The sequence below is a fragment of the Nothoprocta perdicaria genome, unplaced genomic scaffold (assembly GCF_003342845.1).
Source record: "Nothoprocta perdicaria isolate Ctin4 unplaced genomic scaffold, notPer1 scaffold_49, whole genome shotgun sequence".
NCBI classification, from domain to species: Eukaryota; Metazoa; Chordata; class Aves; order Tinamiformes; family Tinamidae; genus Nothoprocta; species Nothoprocta perdicaria.
Genome location: NW_020455743.1, coordinates 3,474,070 through 3,492,476, shown reverse-complemented (window position 1 = coordinate 3,492,476; position 18,407 = coordinate 3,474,070). Strand labels below are relative to the sequence as shown.

The 18,407-nt window shown below is 36.7% G+C and overlaps 1 protein-coding gene across 1 annotated transcript in view; it reads left to right on the top strand.

The window, feature by feature from the left end:
- The window catches only part of CFAP47 (cilia and flagella associated protein 47), a 283,396-nt gene that overhangs the window by 20,336 nt on the left and 244,653 nt on the right, over positions 1 to 18,407 (top strand). Inside the window, exons 14-21 of the mRNA XM_026047310.1 lie at positions 1,273 to 1,489; positions 2,983 to 3,227; positions 4,320 to 4,450; positions 6,099 to 6,221; positions 7,486 to 7,617; positions 8,620 to 8,697; positions 9,250 to 9,388; positions 10,956 to 11,050. Coding sequence (XP_025903095.1) covers positions 1,273 to 1,489; positions 2,983 to 3,227; positions 4,320 to 4,450; positions 6,099 to 6,221; positions 7,486 to 7,617; positions 8,620 to 8,697; positions 9,250 to 9,388; positions 10,956 to 11,050 — 1,160 coding nt within the window. The remainder of the gene's footprint in view (positions 1 to 1,272; positions 1,490 to 2,982; positions 3,228 to 4,319; positions 4,451 to 6,098; positions 6,222 to 7,485; positions 7,618 to 8,619; positions 8,698 to 9,249; positions 9,389 to 10,955; positions 11,051 to 18,407) is intronic.

The window sequence follows — 18,407 nt, the reverse complement described above, 5'->3', positions numbered from 1 at the left end:
GTAGAGGCATTTGAGCGGGGCTCCCAATGTGCCTCTCCTCCTTGACGGGACAGCTGCAGCCTGACTGTGCGGGCTCTCGGAAGTTTTCCTATTTTGCCCTATGGCCTCTAGAGTCCTGGAGGACCCTTCACAGGCCACAGCTCTAGATTGCTGTGGATGGTGTGACGGGCCATCAGGCACCATCTCATTTGCCACCCCACGGATACCCCCCTCCCCCTCGAATCTAGTTTAAAGCCCTCGTGATGAGCCCTTTAAACTAGATTTGCCCAGCAGTAATGAGGTATGAGTAGCTGTGTACAGCTTCAGGCCTGTTACGGGAAATGAGGGCTGCTCATACTCCTATGACTTGTTTTGGGGTAGTGTCTGAAGCCTCATTAGGATCAAAAAAGACTCAGGGTGGTTGTGAGAATGTTTCTGGGAGTTAACAGTGATACCTCAGTGAACTACAAGTCGCTACAAACGGTAAGAATTCTTTCAGTAGAAGGCTCTGTAATGGGGAGTAACCCTTCTGGAGCCCATGAAGGGACTTGTCTGTTAACAACATTTGGTACTAAACGTAGATTTTTTTCATCCTTTGTACAGCCCATAAAGCCATATTTTGCCTTGGAAAAAATACTTATTTTGCAGCAAAGCCTAATTCATATTTCATAATTTTTTTAAAAGAAAAAAAAAGAGTATATTTATTTATTTTTTAGCTAGAAAAAGTTAGTTAGCAGCCCGGTATATTTACTTACCTGGGGAAAATACCATAAAACAAACATTAATATAAGATGCTTAAGGCTTATATAAGGTGTTTGATCAGTGCCATGAATGATCAAATTTGCAGACCAGCATGACAGCTGGTGATAGGAGTAAGTCAAGTAATGAGGTCATTTTGTTGTCATAAAATTACACATGATAGAACCAAATAAACAAGCTATCTAGGTAAATTATAAGTGACTTGTGTGTTGGCTAGCCATTTAAATATCTGATTAATAAAAAGAAAGTATTAAAAACATTACTAATTTCAGATATTAGCACATTATTTTTGCTATTTTAATATCTTGCAGTCTGAGATACAATTAAGATATAAATTTGGCACTGAGTTTTGAATTGTGCTGCTGAAAATACAGTGCACACATTTAATCCCAAAGTTCCACTGCAGATTTCTTTTATCTGTCTAGTACTTTATTTTATGGAACTTTAATAACGTACTGATTAATTTTTTTTCTATTTCCCAATATTAAATTTTTACTTTGTTATATTGAAGATCTCATTTTATATATGTTCCAGGTCCTTCTACTATAAACTTTGGTGACGTTTGTGTGCAATCAACATCTGTCAGAAGACTGCATATCATCAATAACTTGTTGGTTCATATATGGGTACAAATTGATGTTGAACCTGAAGAGTTACAGCAGACGAGTCCGTTGTCCCAGGTGGTGCCTCCTCTTTTCAAGGCTTATATTCCAGTAGTATTTGAGACAAACACGCTTGGGACTTTTCAGAAGTAAGGCTCTTGCATTTGTCTTGATTTACATATTTGCCTCATAGACTTCATAGTAGTAGTAGTAAAGAAACATTTCATGTGATTATTTTAAACTCCATGTAATTATGTTTCCCATGGCGTCATGAGGTTCAGATTGGACCCCCTTGCTTTCCAGACTCCTCTTCTGAGGAATCTGGGGAGAGCAGCATCCAATCTATGTCTCAGACCTAGTCAACACTGATTATCAGTGCAGTCAATAGAAATATTAGCAAAGTTTTGCAAAGTTTCAGCATGCTATTAGCTGCTTCCTGAGGATCTGTGGTGGATAAGGAATCTCTCCACCTCAAGGAGTAACCTTGAGAGGCATCTCTGCTCGGGCAGAGGTTCTGCAGTACAGAATACTCAATGGGCTGTGCACTGCTTCCTGCTTGGTGGGGCAGGGGATGATTGACTCATTCTTGTTTGCTCAATAGATGCCTTTTAATTGGCTGATGCTCCATTAACCCCTGCCTGTGTTTAGGGAGAGGTAAAGCTGAGGCAGAGCACAGGTTGTAGAAGGACCTTGTGGGAAGGGAAGGAGCACTGTCACATATAGTGAGTATTTGTTAGGGTTGTGTTTAGAAGGAATGTATATGCATATGCTTGGACAAAGGCCTCATTGCTATAGGTATTTCAGGAAAAAAAAAGTGCTACAGTATATTAGGGAAAATTAAGGGAATGGAACATCTCTCGTATGACGGGAGGCTGAGTGAACTGGGCCTGTTTAGCCTGGAGAAGAGAAGGCTGAGAGGGGATATGATTAATGTGTATAAGTTCAGGAAGGGAGAATGCGGGGTGGAAGGGGACAAGCTGTTTTCACTGGTGGCCAGCGATAGGACGAGGGGTAATGGCCATAAGCTGGAGCAGAGGAAGTTCCGTCTCCAGGTGAGGAGGAACTTCTTTACTGTGAGGGTGACAGAGCAGTGGAACAGGCTGCCCAGGGAGGTTGTGGAGTCTCCTTCTCTGGAGGTCTTCAAAACCCGCCTGGATGCCACCCTGTGTCACATGCTCTAGGTGTGCCTGCTTGAGCAGGAAGGTTGGACTAGATGATCTGTAGAGGTCCCTTCCAACCTTAAATATTCTGTGATTCTGTGAAAATTTTCCTCTTTATGGAAAATACTGTATTTTTTTTTTCCAGCAGTGTGTTGCATCTTTGCACCCATTCTCAGATCTATTATTATACCTCTGCCTAGGTGATTCTATAGGCAAATCTTCTATATTTCTGGTATCAGGATGAAATTCTCACTTTACTAATGGTATTAAAACAGTGTATGGAGTTGGTTATCCATTTGGAAGGTTTGAGTTTCATGCAAAATGGTTATGGATAGCATTCTGGTGTCAGTTCTAACATTCTGTGTTCACACTCAATTGCTTCATTAAGTTTTTCTTGCCAATAATTATATTTTATATAAATGTATTTTGACTACTACCTAATATGTAGAGTAATACCTTTTTTTTTTTCTTTAACATTACAGGTCTTTCACATACACAATAAATAATGGAAACACTGGACATGTGCTGGTAACTGCAAAAGCAGTGTCTGTTGAGCTAGAGCTTTCTGCAAAGGAGCTGATTCTAAATCCTATTCCTGGCTATCTAGCAGAGACAGAATTTCGAAGAACTATCAGAATATACAATCGCAGAAACTATTCTGCTGAGTTTTCTTGGAAACCTATAATTGCTGATAAAAATACTCCATTTTCAATACGGCCATCCAAAGGTACAGTATACAATTGTATTTTGTGTATCTTGAATGTGGGTGATGTCAAATAAGACAATCAGCTGATGCCGTGAGTTATATTTTTAGCTGTGAGTCAGCACTAGTTTTACCCAAAAGTAGTTTCAGATCAGAGGGCGTTTGTACCATAGTGACATGCAGGGAGTATTTGCAATGTAGCAGCATTCCCTGTGTAAGGGGGATGCGTTCCCCCATAGCCCCCCACAGCATTCCCACCTAGGCATATTGGCTCCAGGTTGCTCTTTCTGTGTCCAGCAAACAGCTCTTGTGTTATCACTGCTCTGAGTGCATGTTGCTATAAAAAGGGATGAGGCTGCTATTTATTGGCAGTTAGTGGCAGCATATAACTCATAAAGGGAGTAAGTTTTTGCAAAGCAATATATGAGAGAAACTGGTAAGAAGGCTAGGTAGAGAGTAAGTAACATAACAATGAAATTCAGCCTCTGGGATTATTGTCCACTTGTGTTATGGGACAGTATCTGTTGGATGTATGTGAGATGTGAGCTTTTACTTTCCCTATTAAATAAAGTGTTTTATCTAGAGTATATTGGAGCTTTCCTATTGAAGTGCCAACTGCTAACCGAGTAAGATGAGCTGGTGTAGTTCAGGACAAGTGTGATATGGCTGCAGTGGGAGTTTGGTGTCACCTCGTTCATGACAAGTAGGGTATCTTTGGTGATACTAATTCAGAATCAATTGAAATCAGGAAAATGTGTATATTCTTCCCAGAATTATTCTTCCATGAGAAGGGTTGCTTTTTTTTTTTTTTCCCCCAGCTATTCTCCTTAAATATTTGAATAATTTATGTATAAAAAATACTGGTGACTTTTGGATGATTTACTATAGGTTGCTAATAAAATGAATTTATGTAACTGTTGTGAAAATTCGGAAGCTAATCTTACTTCATTCATCATGTTGTTCAACAATTTTAGGGTGTAGGTTTAGTCTTCAGTAATAGAAGGTCATTTGGAGTTAAGAAGCATATGTTATTTGTAGTTACACAGTGTAATTTGAACAGTGTAATTTTGCAGTGTATTACATGCAGCAATTTGTAAACTGTGTGAATTTGGTTAGGTTTTGTGGAACCGTATAGAGATCTGGAGTGTGAAGTTGTTTGGCATTCGGCGTTCCACTCTGCAGACACAGGCGAATTCAACTTGTGTGTGCACCAGGGAAACACAGTCAAGTTGAAATGTTTTGCAAAGGTAATACCTCCTTAGAGAGCAATGTGTGTTATGCTGTTTAACAAACATTCTGGAACATGTTTTTGTGACTGTATATTCAAAAAAACCCCACATTTTAATCTCTCATGCTTTCCATTTGGCACATGCTCATGAAAAAGTTCCTTGTTCCAAAGAAATGAAGACGACGATGGGGGTAAAAGATACTTTGACTTTGTCTTGCTCTCAGATTCTCAGAATTTCTGTCTATTATTTTTCTTCCCTGTGGTGATACACTTCCTCTGCACCTCAAGTGAGTGGTTCTTACAATCCCACAGTCTTACAATTTTTTACAAAAGCTATGAAAGAGTTACTCGTTTTGACTTGCTTAGTTTAGTAAAGCAAAGGTTCAAATGTAATATAATAGTTGTTTAAAAACATGCTAAAGGAAAAAAATCACGGAGGAGAAAAAATGTTTCAATGTATGGATGACTTCAGGTTAGTGACTCTCAGTTGGGTGTAATGTCACTTGTCTTTTGTAGATGCTGTCTGATGATTTGAAAAGGGATGTTCTGGATATAGTCTTATAAACAGTGATGGGAAGAAGCCCAAATTTTAGCTGGAGTAGAAGGAATCTTATGACAAAAAAAGATCATCCAAAAATAAGAAATCAGATTTATTTCATTTGATTTTTTTTCCCCCTCCATATTAAAAGCAGGAAGTAGGGTGTGTTAGAGTGGTGAAGCTTCTACTGTTATAAAAATTTCTGAAGTACCCTGTCCTGATGGCAAATTTAGTATTAAATAAACGAATGGCACTGAAGGTAGAGAAATCCTTTGGAGATTAAAATACACAAGCATATCATCTCTATCCCAGTGCTGTCTGGAATTGGAATAGGGAAAATTAGAACTGTGCTCTGTTATTGTGCTCCTCCATGAGTACATTTTGTTGCTCACTGTTTGAGATTGCCTACAGGCTATGTGAACTTCTCTTACGACCTTGGAGGACTGTTCCTAATTTCTGATGTTAAATGGATGGCTACATTTGAGTTGATGAGGATAAAATATTTTGCCCAGCGTTGTAAAAACGACGTCTGGAACATATAATTGTTAATGAATAATCTAGGTTGCATGTTTGTTACAGGGTACTAGGATACTCTGTATGTCCAAGGATATGCGTGTATACATGCATACATATATCTATGTATATATATTGTATATGCATATGTGTATGTATAGAAATATTTACATTTTAACCACAACAAAGGAAGCAATCTGGCAGCTCTTGTTTTTCATCAAAGTTTCCTGGTTGCCACTTTAGGCATGCTCCTCCGGTTTTTATAAAGAAATAGCATACAAATTTAAATTGACTTATTGATCTTAAATCATTTTTCTTTGTAGTTTTCAATTAAATTTTCAGAATTCAATTAAATTTGAGTTTAATAAAATTATTTTTTCTTTATCTTGAAATAAAACTAGATGTGTTCTGGGGTTTGGTTCTGTTCACTTTGAATCTAGATGGCTTGTAGCTTGAGTAAATGTTGTCTCACCTTTAAAATCTGTTTCCCCATCTGATTACTTACGCATTTCTGCCGGCATGTTTAGTTCTTTATGTAATGAAAAGAAAAATAGTTTATGGTGAATATTTATTTATGCTTAGTAGTACATTATTTAGTTTGTTTGTTTTTATATAGCTTGGTCCTACCAATGTTCAGTTTCTACAACAAAGGATACACTTCAATCATGCTCCTTTGGGTTTATGTACTTGTAAGACAGCCATTCTTCAAAATATAGGATACAATCATGCATACTTCCAGGTAAGATAAAATTATCTTTCGCCTATTTAATTTGTTTAGAGGAGGAGGAGAGGGGCAGTTGTTTTATCAAATCACGTCAAAATTTTGTGTCTTAAACCACTTTTTTTTCTAAGCTACTTTGGGGTTGGACTTAGATGGTCTCTAAAGATCCCTTCCAACCTTAAGGATTTTATGATTCTATGAAACTTTTGTGTTTGTCTGGCTTTCTCAAGAAACAAAATTCATGTGAAAGAAAAAGCATTTAAGACTCAGATGGTTACATGTTTTGAGAGAGGGCAAACTCACTAGTCCTTCCAGTCCCTGTGCTCAGACAGCTGCCCTAGACAGGCGACACGTGCGGAGACCCAGAGCAGTCACAGCGAACGCTGCGATTAGTCCTTTAGGCCAGCGCTGAGAGGAGGATAGGCAAGCAGGACACCGCTGTGGCGGTTAACTTATAAATTCATAGGAAATGGAACCTCGTCAGTTCTTCTGGATAAGAAGAAGAAAATGTTGTGCATATTTACTGAAGTAGGATCATTTTCAGTGGAATCCTCAGAACTTTTTTTCAAATGTTTTTGTGGGACTGCTTGATTACTTTCATTTCTATCATCTTTCTTTGTTTTTAGTTATGCTGATTTTATTACTTCAGGTGCATCCTGTGTGCAGTAGTAACACTTGCTATAGCTATGCTGCAGCTGATAAACAAAAACAACTTCTCAGGCCTGTATGATTTTTCTTAAGCTGAGAGATGGAAGTATGGCCTGTCATTAACACATACGGGTAACTGTACTTTAAAAAGTTATCGGTATGGAAGATATCTTTTATTTAGTTCTAACTGTCTGGGTGTAAACAGCCTGCTGCTGCTGAGCTTTACCTTACAGTAACTGAATCTTGTGCCCCATCTTTTTACTTAACTGGCTACTTACACTAACTTAAGTCAGTGAAGAATTTATCATTCACTGGTAAGATACTTTGTATTCTAGAAGCTTGCTAGATGGCATTTCCTAATTCAGTTACTTCCTGAAAACAACCCCCAAAAAAGAAAGTAGAATTATCAACTTGTGCATAAAAGTTATTTCATAATAGAAACGGATAATTTTTTCTAAAAATCTGATAATGTACTTAACTGCCTGCCTGTGATTTTGCCCCAAACCTCCATGCCCAAGTAAATATCATACATTATCAAGATTCAGATTATAAGGGTGAAAAATTTTCCTAGTAAATAACTAATTTTTCTCAAATGTTATAAGCTGTTGTTTCAATACTTTTTTTGTGTTTGAAGGTTCTTGATTTGAACCCACTGCCTGGAATGATAATCACACCTCCTGGAGGGGTAATACCTGTGGGAGGCCATGCTGATCTCAAAATCTCCTTCACTCCAAATGCAAAAATGAATTTTGATACAAGAGTGGAGGTATTTGAAACTGGAAGAGTGTCGTCTTCTAAGTGTTGTGTTGGTGTTTTGATGCATGGAAGAGTGTGTATGTGTGACGTTCTAAATTTTATCTCCAATGTCACAAAGTTTAAAAGAAAAAAAAATGCTATAGCTGTTGATGGCCAGCAACCTATTCTAACCCTCGACAGAGCTTTACACTTGGTTTTGGTCTTGCTGTAAAATATCTAAGTACCTCTGAGTTTGAGCTAATTCTTCCTATGCTGTTGGCAAGCTGTTGAAACCAGCACTGACTGGCTTCATGTATTCACGTAGACCTGTCTGTGGTTTTCTTGTTCTGCAAAGTAGCAGGACTTGCAGAACTGAAGTGTTTTAATTCCTTGACTTGCCTTTGTAATTATTACAAGGAGAGACATCTTGGAGGGGATTATTGGTATATTTGATTTGATACTAGAAGCACAATAAGCACGTATTTCTGCATGCATGCTAGCCGAACTTGCTGTTGGGTAAGAAAGGGCAGAATATGAGGAGAATGTTAACATGTGGCTTATCTTTATTACCTTTCCTGGCTTTTATTCTCTGTCTTCTGTTTTTTTCCATGTATATTTAACACTGGTCAGAACAGCAGCATCTATGTATTTCTACCAGTGCCTCTCTAAAGCAACTTGTCCTCAGGTGTATTTATCATTTCTCACTGCTGTTGAATAGAAATTACTAACCACTTGGTGCTTTTCTGTTCCAGAAAACTATTCCTTCTAGTGGTGCTACTTCCTGAAGTCTTTTGCCTGCAAAAGATTGATCTTTCCTGAATCTCCTTTTTCTTTTATCAATGGAAATTGCTATTCAGATGTGGTGTGCCATAGGAGAAGTGCTGATATAAGGAAATAGTTACTTTCATGACAAGTTATGCTATTATACTCTCCACTGTCTATCTTTTTAAAAACTTGTAATTACAACAAACTTAGTGAGATGAAAATGTTAAAATTACCTTGTTAACAATCATGCTGTTCTCCATTCACTCAGGTAGCAGTGCGAAACTCAAGAGTACTTGTGCTTAGGATTACTGGATGTGTGGAAGTCCCTGAGATAAACATCAGTGTGGTAAGTATGAAGTATTGTTATTGTGCCTGTTGATGTGATTGGTAGTGTTTTGCTTAATTTAGATGTTGAAGTGGTTCACCCCTACTAAATAATTTCATTTTTTTTCCTATGTGAACTTTCTTTGAGAAATATCAAAGAGAAGAAGCTACGAAGATAAGTTAAAAACTAAATGCAGATGTGATAGTTAAACTAAATGATACCTTACAACTTTAGCCATTGAAACAGACAATCTGGAAAAATGCATTAAAAGGGAGAGGATTTCTTGAAGTAGCCAAAGAGAAGACTACAAGAAGTGGGAAATGAAGCTGTGTGTTGACTAAATGAGGAAAACTTTGTTAATGGTTTAACTGGGTTCCTTTGCTGAATTCTAACCCGTGTCTTTGATATCTTTAAAAGATTTTTTTAAAAAGGGATCGGACTAGACAGTTGAGATGTCTGGTAAATGTCTTATAAATTCAGAGTCTCTGAACACTATCTTCAACTTTACTGTTGTTCAGCTATGTACATGATTTTATAACATTCTGTCCTCAGTTTATTTCTTTATATTTACAGGAACTGTTTGACTTTGATGGTGTTTATGTTGGTTCTACAAAATCGATTCCCTTTTTGCTGCAGAACAAAAAACAGTCATGTACCAGAGTGGAGTTTGATTTATCCAAGTACAAGGATTTTGTACTGAATGTTAATGACTGTCCAGGTATTTGCTTTTAACAGATAATAATTTTCATGAATTAAAGAATAGATTGGTGCTACTTAATGTTATACAAATTTTACTGATTTTTCACCATTTACAGAAGACCTAAAAATTTTGAGAAGTATTCTTTAATATAAATTCAAGGGGATCATCTTACCTGTAAAATGGCATTTGCCAAAAGCAACTGTTTGGAAAGTGTCAGCTTGCTGAGAAAGAGATGTGTGTGCATGTATGTGTTCATTTGTGTGTTTGTGTGTGTGTGTTTCTATGTATCTTATTTTTCTTCTTTATTTTTGCTTGTAACTCTTAAGGCATGTGAAATAAATCCGCCTCTGATTACTCTTGACCCAGTTAAAAATGAGAGCTATGTTTATTACCTGTTTATGGACTTTTTCCCACTATTCCACTAGGGAGTGAAGCTTATTTCAGCTTCACTGATGAATTTGAGGATCTGGGGTTCATTTTCCAAATTCTCAAACTTTAATCATAAAACCTCAGCTCTACATGATGACCAAGTCAGAATAATATTGCAGCAGTGTGAGGCATTTGATGGCTGTTTTTTATTTCTTGCTAGGACTTCTGCAGTTTCTCATTTTTCAGTTGTCATTGCTCATCCCTTTTACACTTAAGTACTGATATCTCCTTCACCCTGCCCAAACATCTTTATACCTGGGAGAATTCTGCAGCTATTATTATATGGCTTTTTGTCCTTGCAAGCTCAGGAGAATCATGACGACTTCTTATGTAACTAACTATACATTGCAACACTGTTTTATATCTTTATGTAGAACTGTATGTGAATGATGACAAAAAGCGATCTGACAAGAGCAGAGGCATTACCTTACCGTGCAGTAAGTTTTCAAGGGGAGATGTGGACTTCTAGTTAGCTTTTTTTAAATTCAAAGAGAACTGTGAGATTCTGTCTAAATCAGAAGAGGGACTGGTATGAGAATAGACTCATTGCAAATTGTTTTTATATCAGAGTTTGTGCTTGAAACAGATAAAGTGGTGTTCAGGCTGGTGTTGAAATGGAGCAGTCCCGGGATGAATGCCAAATGCAGAAACATTGTACTTGTGCACTGTGAATCTGTGCCATGCTTCTGCTGGTATTTCTTAAAAGTGAACAGGAATACTTGCAAAATGCAAGAAGCTTTATTAATAAGCTTCTCTACTGTAGATGAAGCTTGAAAGTAATTCAGAAAAACAATGTTTCAGACAATATTACAGGGGAAAAATATTTAGTTTTCACCGTTTGATTAACATTTTTTCCTAACCGGTTCACTCGAAAGCAAATTAATTTTTTTCTTCCCTCTTAAAAATTCTGTGCTCCTATATCGGTGGCTTTCATTGGTGTTGCTGGAAGGAGACGCTTCTCAGAATTACTGACAAAATGCTCGTTAGAAATATTATATTCGATTGTAACTTCCTGAGAAATTCTTACCATGGAAATACATATCTGCATTATATCAAAATGAATTTAAATGCTGCAACTATTAGAGCTCCAAAGGCAGGACTTATTGATAGTAAAATAACATCTCTAACGATTCTGAATTTTGTTTGACAGTGGTTGACTGCTGTCCTTTGAAACCTCATTTGTATTTTGTGTACTTAGAAGGAAAGGAAACTCTGCCGTGTTCATTGTCTTTCATCCCAAAAGAGGTAAGTTTGAGGCAACATTATTATGCTAAATTAATATGATGCTCTTCAGCTCTTCATGATGTTTTAATGCTGAGAGAATATAGAGGTCTTAGATTTTGTCTGTGACAAATACATCAATTGGGTGAAATAGCTAAAACCTGAGACTTTAATAGTGGCAAAAACAGGCAAAACAATTTTCCTGTAGGTCATGTCGAGTTTTGAACTCTGATGACTTAAGGAGAATATCATAATGTTACCTCTGTGAGCTTGCTCTTTTCATACGATACTTGAAAATTTTATCATAATCTTAAATCCTGACTGCAAAGTTATTTTTCTTTTTCACTGAATGGGTGAGAAACACAAAAAATTGAATCACAGTAGTAGCATTTCTGATATAAGGTATGTTTCACCTGGTCAACAGGAAAACAAACACAAGTGGCCTGTGTTTTAGAAAATCTCTCACTTTCCCAAGGTCTATACTAAACACTTCACACCTGCGGTGAAGATTGTTGTTTGTTATTTTATACAAATATTATTGTTACACCCCTGAATTTGGTCAACCTCATTCAGAACTAGCTTTTCTGTTGCAGATATACAGCAGAGCTCATATCTTGCATTTAATCATTGAAACATTCTTATTTATTTATGCATATTAAAAATTATACTCAATCATATTTACAGAGTCCCCAGGGGACACTAGTCAGCTGTCAAGCAGCCAAATTTAGGCACATTATAAAATCCCATTCTAACAGTATGCTGTTAATCTAAAGGTGAAATTTAGGCCTCACTAAAGCCAATGCAAGACACTTATTAAATCTAACAGGATCATGGTTCTACATGGAATTTCTGGGCTGTTGATTTTCTGTAAGTGTGGAATTCAAACCAGTTAAACAGTAACTGTGATGAAAGAATATACATTTTGGCTTGATAGAATGGGAGTGTGTGCAACAGAAAAGCCTTTACAACTGAAGAGAAGCAGACAAAATAGTGTAGAACTGTGTACAACAAAATGAGGAAAAGTGATTGAACTTTTAATAATTGGGTACATTATCATTGCTTTCCCAGCAAGTTTCAAAACCTAATTAGATTTGATTTTTATTTTAACCAGTGAGGTCCTCTGAAGCTTTGAAGCTTTTTTTTTCTTTTTTTTAACATTAAAGCACTATGTCTGAATAGTGTTTTCTTCAAGAATATGTTTTAATAAGAATTCAACATTTTAAAATATTTTCTGTATTCTTCTTGAAAATTTGACTTGTCCATAGAAGTGACAAACAAAATACTGTTCCATAATTGCTCATTAGCTTCTGGTAAACCATAAGTATAATAATAAAACAGAGTAAGGAAACAGTTGTTGGAATTGTAATGGCTTTCTGTAAGAGCTCCTCAAATCTCCCAGATTTCTGTTTTTTTTTCTGTTTCTTATTTTGTGTCTGCTTTTGATGGCTTTGCTCTGTTTGTGGATTAGATGGGAACAAGATAATGTCTGTATGGTTAACATTAAAGCTTAGCTAAACTAGCCATTAAATATTTTTTATTGTATAGATGCTGTTTGCATAGAAACAGAAAGTTTTGTCAGGAGTTCTGTAAGAAAACAATGCCACAAGCAACAATTCAACAATTCAGTAATCATAAATAGTGATTGCAGAAAACTGCCCTGTGGGTGATAAAGGAATGGCTGTAATATACTGTGTATTAGACTTAACAAATAACATAATTTCCCTTTGAAGATCTCAATTTCAATCCACTTTTATAAAACAAATCAACTTAGAGCCTTCAAATACTTGACAAGATTTATTTCTAATTTAGGGTTTAGGTGTATTTTCCTTTTTTTCTTTCCTTTTTTATTTATTTTCAGGTCAATAGCTAAAAGTAAACACTTGTGCGCAGATCTATGTGTACAATATTACACAAAATCCTTAAAGAGCAAAAAAAATTCCATACTATTAAGCTATCAAAATAGGGACTTTATTTGTCTCCCAGTGCTTCTTTTCTCATCACTGTGCTCTATTACTTTTTATTTTTCCTTGTGAAACTTAAGGATGGATCTAGAGCAGAAATTTGCTCTTAATAATGCTGTAAATTCCAGTGATAAAGTAATACTTCCAAAAACTTTTGAAATTTAGAGGATTCCTCATGCTTAATTTCATTTGTCATTGCAGCTTCTGTTCAATATTAAGGTTACTTATTAACACGTATCTCTGAAAAGTATCATTTGATAATGGTGATGTGGTAATGTACCTGAAGACAAGTTTATGCCAGTTGGCTCTCTGATTTAATTATGATATAAATACCGTGGAAAAAAGTTATTATGTTTAACTTGGATCTGTCTTGTAACTAGTTTGTTTAGAACATAGAATATATTGTAGAATATATTGCATCTATTGATTGTAGTTTTCTCCATAGTTTTATCTGATGTTATCTTTTTTTTTAATCAATGTCTTCCAATCTTGAGCTCTTCTTTTTATTTATTTTTTTTTTTTTGAAATAGGGGAATAAAGAATTTAGTGCATTTTAAAAAAAAGTATTTAGAAAAGGAAATTATCCCATAGAGTCTTATTCTCATAACTTTGTATAAATTGCTGCTTTGATGAAATATCTTTAGCTTGATTTTCCCCTCTTCTTTCCCCCCCCACTCTCTGTATTTCCCTGCCTGTCTCCCTTTGCCCTCAGGCCTGGATGAGCTCCCTGTACACCCAGTGCTCCCCGCTTGTGCAGGGGCGTTGCTGCCTGCCTGCCAGGGGCACATGGTGCCTTGCAGGGCAAACCATGCCTGGACAGGCCGGGATTTAAACAATCAACACTTCTGTGCACATGAGCTAACGTCGCTGAGAGCTGCCGCAGCACTAATAGCACTAACTCTGACTGGTGCTGAGAAAATAACATTGAAAACTAAATGTGTTGCGCAGTATAACACAGCTAAAGGAAGCATCTGAATGGACGTATATGAACATCCTTCCCCAGATGAAGTGGCTTATCTTTAATTTAACTCCCGCACAGTTGATTACTAATAAAAAGGAAAAAGCATCTCTTATGGTAATCAGAAACTCGGGTTTTAATTACTTTTGAAATACTCTTTTTTTTTAAATTCTCCTAAGACATTTCCTGTAGGATATGAGTTCTAATACACTTAGATTTTCTCTCTTTCACTGAATCTCTCCTTTTTTTTTTTTTTGACATTTCTATCTTGAAACAGCTCTAATCTTCTCTATATATTGAACTATGTTTATACAGTTTTCACTAACATTCCTAGCTCTTATTTCCTGACTCTCCATTGAGCAGCTGTTCCTCTAATCTCACCACCATTTTGAGGACAAATTCTCTTACCCAGCTTACCTCCCAGCTGCTGCAAACCTTCTGTATCCCCTTGAGATGTGTTCTTTTCTGTCTTCCTTCTGGTTCTACTAAAACCTCCTGTGGTTGTTGTTTCCATTACTGACAACATTGCTCTGTGAACCAACAAGAAAGTTTTTGTGCTGCTGCTAAAAGAAATAAGGCACTAGAAATAAGTTTGAAAAAATCATTCCAAAATGTTCATTTAGGGATTTTTTTGTATTGAAAGACCTTGATTAATTAATGTAAGGTTTCAATCAACTGTTAAGACAGTCTTGAATACGAGGATGATCAGGGGCCTGGAACATCTGCTCTATGAGCAAAGGCTGAGAGAGCTGGGCCTGTTCAGCCTGGAGAAGAGAAGGCTGAGGGGGGACCTGATCAGTGTCTATAAATACCTCAAGGGAGGCAGTGAGGAGGAGGGGGGCGGCCTCTTTTCAGTGGTGGCCAGCGACAGGACTAGAGGAAATGGCCACAAGCTGAGGCACCAAAAGTTCCACAGGAACTTGAGAAAACACTTCTTAACAGTGAGAGTGACAGAACAGGCTGCCCAGAGAGGTTGTGGAGTCTCCTTCTTTGGAGATCTTTAAAACCCGCTTGGATGCAGCCCTGTGCCCCGTGCTCTAGGTGACCCTGTGTGTGCAGGGGGTTGGACTCGATGACCTCTGAGGTCCCTTCCAACCTTAAGGATTCTATGAGTTCTCATGCTAAAAATCAACTTTCCTCTTACTTCTGCAAACCTCCAAATTGGCCAACTAAAACAAAGATTAGTTCTGAACAGTTCTCACAGTTCTCCCAGGACCGTAGTCTGCTTAGTCAGCTCCATGTGACATCAGAAGGCATCAGCTTAGACATGAGTGTCCTGGCATGTCTATAAAGCAGTATCTAGAAAACAAGGAGAGAAATCTTCCAGTACAAACAGAGAAAGATGAAGTTGGTGCTTAGCAGTGAGGCTCGGATGCAGCGAATGAGGCCGCTGTTTGCATTAATATGGATTTCCTGTTGCTGCAGCCTCTCAGAAGGCTTTAGAGTTGACAGGGTTCTTTACAGGAAAGAACTGAATGTTTGCTGTCATTGGCAGTTATAGCCAGAGCAGTGTGTGAAAAACAATATTAAATATATATATTTATAAAGAGGTAAGTTGGCCAATCTTTTATCATAGTGTATTTTTATATAGTATACAGTCCTTTTCTTCTATTTCAATATACTTCTAAAGAAGGATCTCTCCAGCAGTGATTTCCTTTCCTTTTTCTCAAAGCCATATAAGGAGGCTGAGGGAGCCAGGAGTTTGATTTGCCAGGCAGAGTTCTTACTTCCCATGCTGAGGAGAAAAGAGATGTTCTTGTAGTAAAAGATAATTTCATTTGCTTGGCCAAATACCTGCTGAAACTCCTTCTTTGCCATCTTTAGTCACAACTAAGACCCTAAGAACTAAGATTAACTTAGTTACTGAGACTTATTATTGATAATTCTGCTGATTGCAGAATCAGCACGGGCTATGGGCTGCCCTCGGCCGCTGCATCACGTGGGTTGTGCCACGGTGAAAAGGCCGAGGAAGGGGCTAGTGCTTCAGCAGGGCCTTTTCTTTTTTCTGTTCAAAAATAGCGAATTTCAGGATCTTGGAAGGAAGACAAAATAGGCAGCTGTGTAATACTGGAGCCCATGAGGCTTTTATTGAGATAAATGGAGCAAGTCACACCTGTCAGAGCTTCGTGCTTGGGCGTTTTGTAGGAAAGTGACAGTTAAAGATGGTGGGTGTTTTTTGTTTGTTTTTTTGCCAGTTGTAATGATGTAATTTTTTTATGAGAAAAACAATTCATAGTGTAGGAAATGAATTTTTATGGAAAATCTGCAGCTGTGGAATCACAAAATATTCAGGGTATTGCTGGTGCATCGTCTGTGTGTAGAGAAAGACAGTTTTATTTTGTTGTTTTGAGTGATGGTTTTTGGCACATGCTACATTATTCATTATGAAAGGCTGCTTACTGGTGGTGATGTAAAGCTGAGAAATTTTAACTGCTCTATATGCAAAGATTTGTATATATTTTTAAGAAAAAGTTTAAGTCTGAAGGGAGGCTGTGGATTGTGTACAGTTGAGGAATATAAGTCTCTGGATCTTCAGTGTCATTTAATTGTACGGTTAGGATTAAATTTTGATCAAACTGCTTTTTTTTTAAGTGCACATTACATTTTATCCTCTACTATCGCTGCAAAATTTATATGCTAGAGGAGCACAAGTAGATTTTAAAATTGGCTAGAACCCATAATTCAGTGACTTTCAAGGCTGAAAGATACAGTGTGAATGAATTGATATATAAATACAAGTGTAGTATCCTTTACAGACTTGTTTTAAATCAATTTAAAATTGTAAATTAGTTTGCACATTTAATTGCAATTCCCTGTGAAATTGTACTGTGAAAGCAAGTTCTATAATTTTAGAGAAATGTTGCATATTTTTCATGCTTAATAAACTAGCTGATTCCTGTGTTTGACAGCAAAATTTTATTCAACCTTGAGAATACATGCTGTACTACAATGCTAATCAGCAAAATACATTTTACCAAATGTGCCATTGCACTGGAGTGCTTAGCAAATATAGAATTGAGGCAACTGCCTTCCAATTTTTTTGAAAATTTACTAAAACTATGATTTTTTTTCTACTTGGATTCTGTTCTGCATCCCGCCACTCCCTACAGAAAGCCTCGAATGATGCTGACAGCTCTACTTGATTTTATCTCGTTATGCATTAGTTTTATTTAAATGAGTTTGAGTGGTAGACCTTTCCTGTTCAGACAGATTTCTTAAAGTCAACAACTTTTATTTATTTATTTATTTTACGAATTCCAACAGAGCCTTTGAGGAGATTTTAATTTTTTAAAGGCCCACTAAATTATTGTTTGTAAGAACATCTGTTTTATTTTAAAAATGGTTATCATCTGATGGAAGTCTAGACAAGTATGTCTTTTTCTGACATCCTTTAGAGGTGTTCTGTTTGAGCCCATAACAAAATAATGCCTTGTTTTAAGTGAGTGTTCTCTTCAATGCTTGTTTTGAAGTCTTTTAACTGCCAGCTCTACCATTCTGTAGATGATACTTCCTATTAACCTATATAATTAGCTTGAATCAGAACATGAAAAATATTTCTTATAGTGGTGTAAACAACTCCAAATGTTTGTGGAAAGAATGGTATATCTTAAGTTGTTCTATTTAGTCCTACTTGTCCCCTCATCCTCACTGAGTGTTGCTTTGCTTATTTTGTGCAGCCTTCAGAAGATAACCCAATAAATACATTTAGAAAGTAAAAAGAAATCTGCAAGTAATGGTTTAAGGATTTTTTTTTCTTTTAAATTTTGTTTTCTGAGGGAATAATCTTGTAAGACGGAATTTCCATTCAGAGTTTTAGAGATTAAAACTGAATCATAGAAGATTTCTGAAAATAAAATGATGTTCATTTGCAAAATGAACTATTAAAAAGAAAGGCGATTGGATCTTAATTCTCTTTTAGTAATCAAGTATTTATGTGTACACACATATGTGAATTGGAATACAATTTCTAAATATAAGGAATTTTTTAGGAATTATTTTTTATCCAAGTATTAATTGGTGAATGCAAACCAATGAGAAATGAGAAAGAGGTAAATATGAATAAATGAGAAAGAGGTAAATATGAATAAGACAAAAATCTGTGATTTGTTCTTTATTATACAAATCCAATTTTATGAGCTATATTGGCTACAAATTAACACTAGAAAGGGGCTTCTCACACTATGGAGAAAGATCCATTTCATTCTAGCTTTTAATTATGTTTCACAGAATTCACAGAATTCACAGAATATTTGAGGTTGGAAGGGACCTCTAGAGATCATCTAGTCCAACCTTCCTGCTCAAGCAGGCACACCTACAGCATGTGGCACAGGGTGGCATCCAGGCGGGTTTTGAAGACCTCCAGAGTAGGAGACTCCACAACCCCCCTGGGCAGCCTGTGCCAGGGCTCTGCCACCCTCACAGTAAAGAAGTTGCTCCTCACCTGGAGACGGAACTTCCTGTG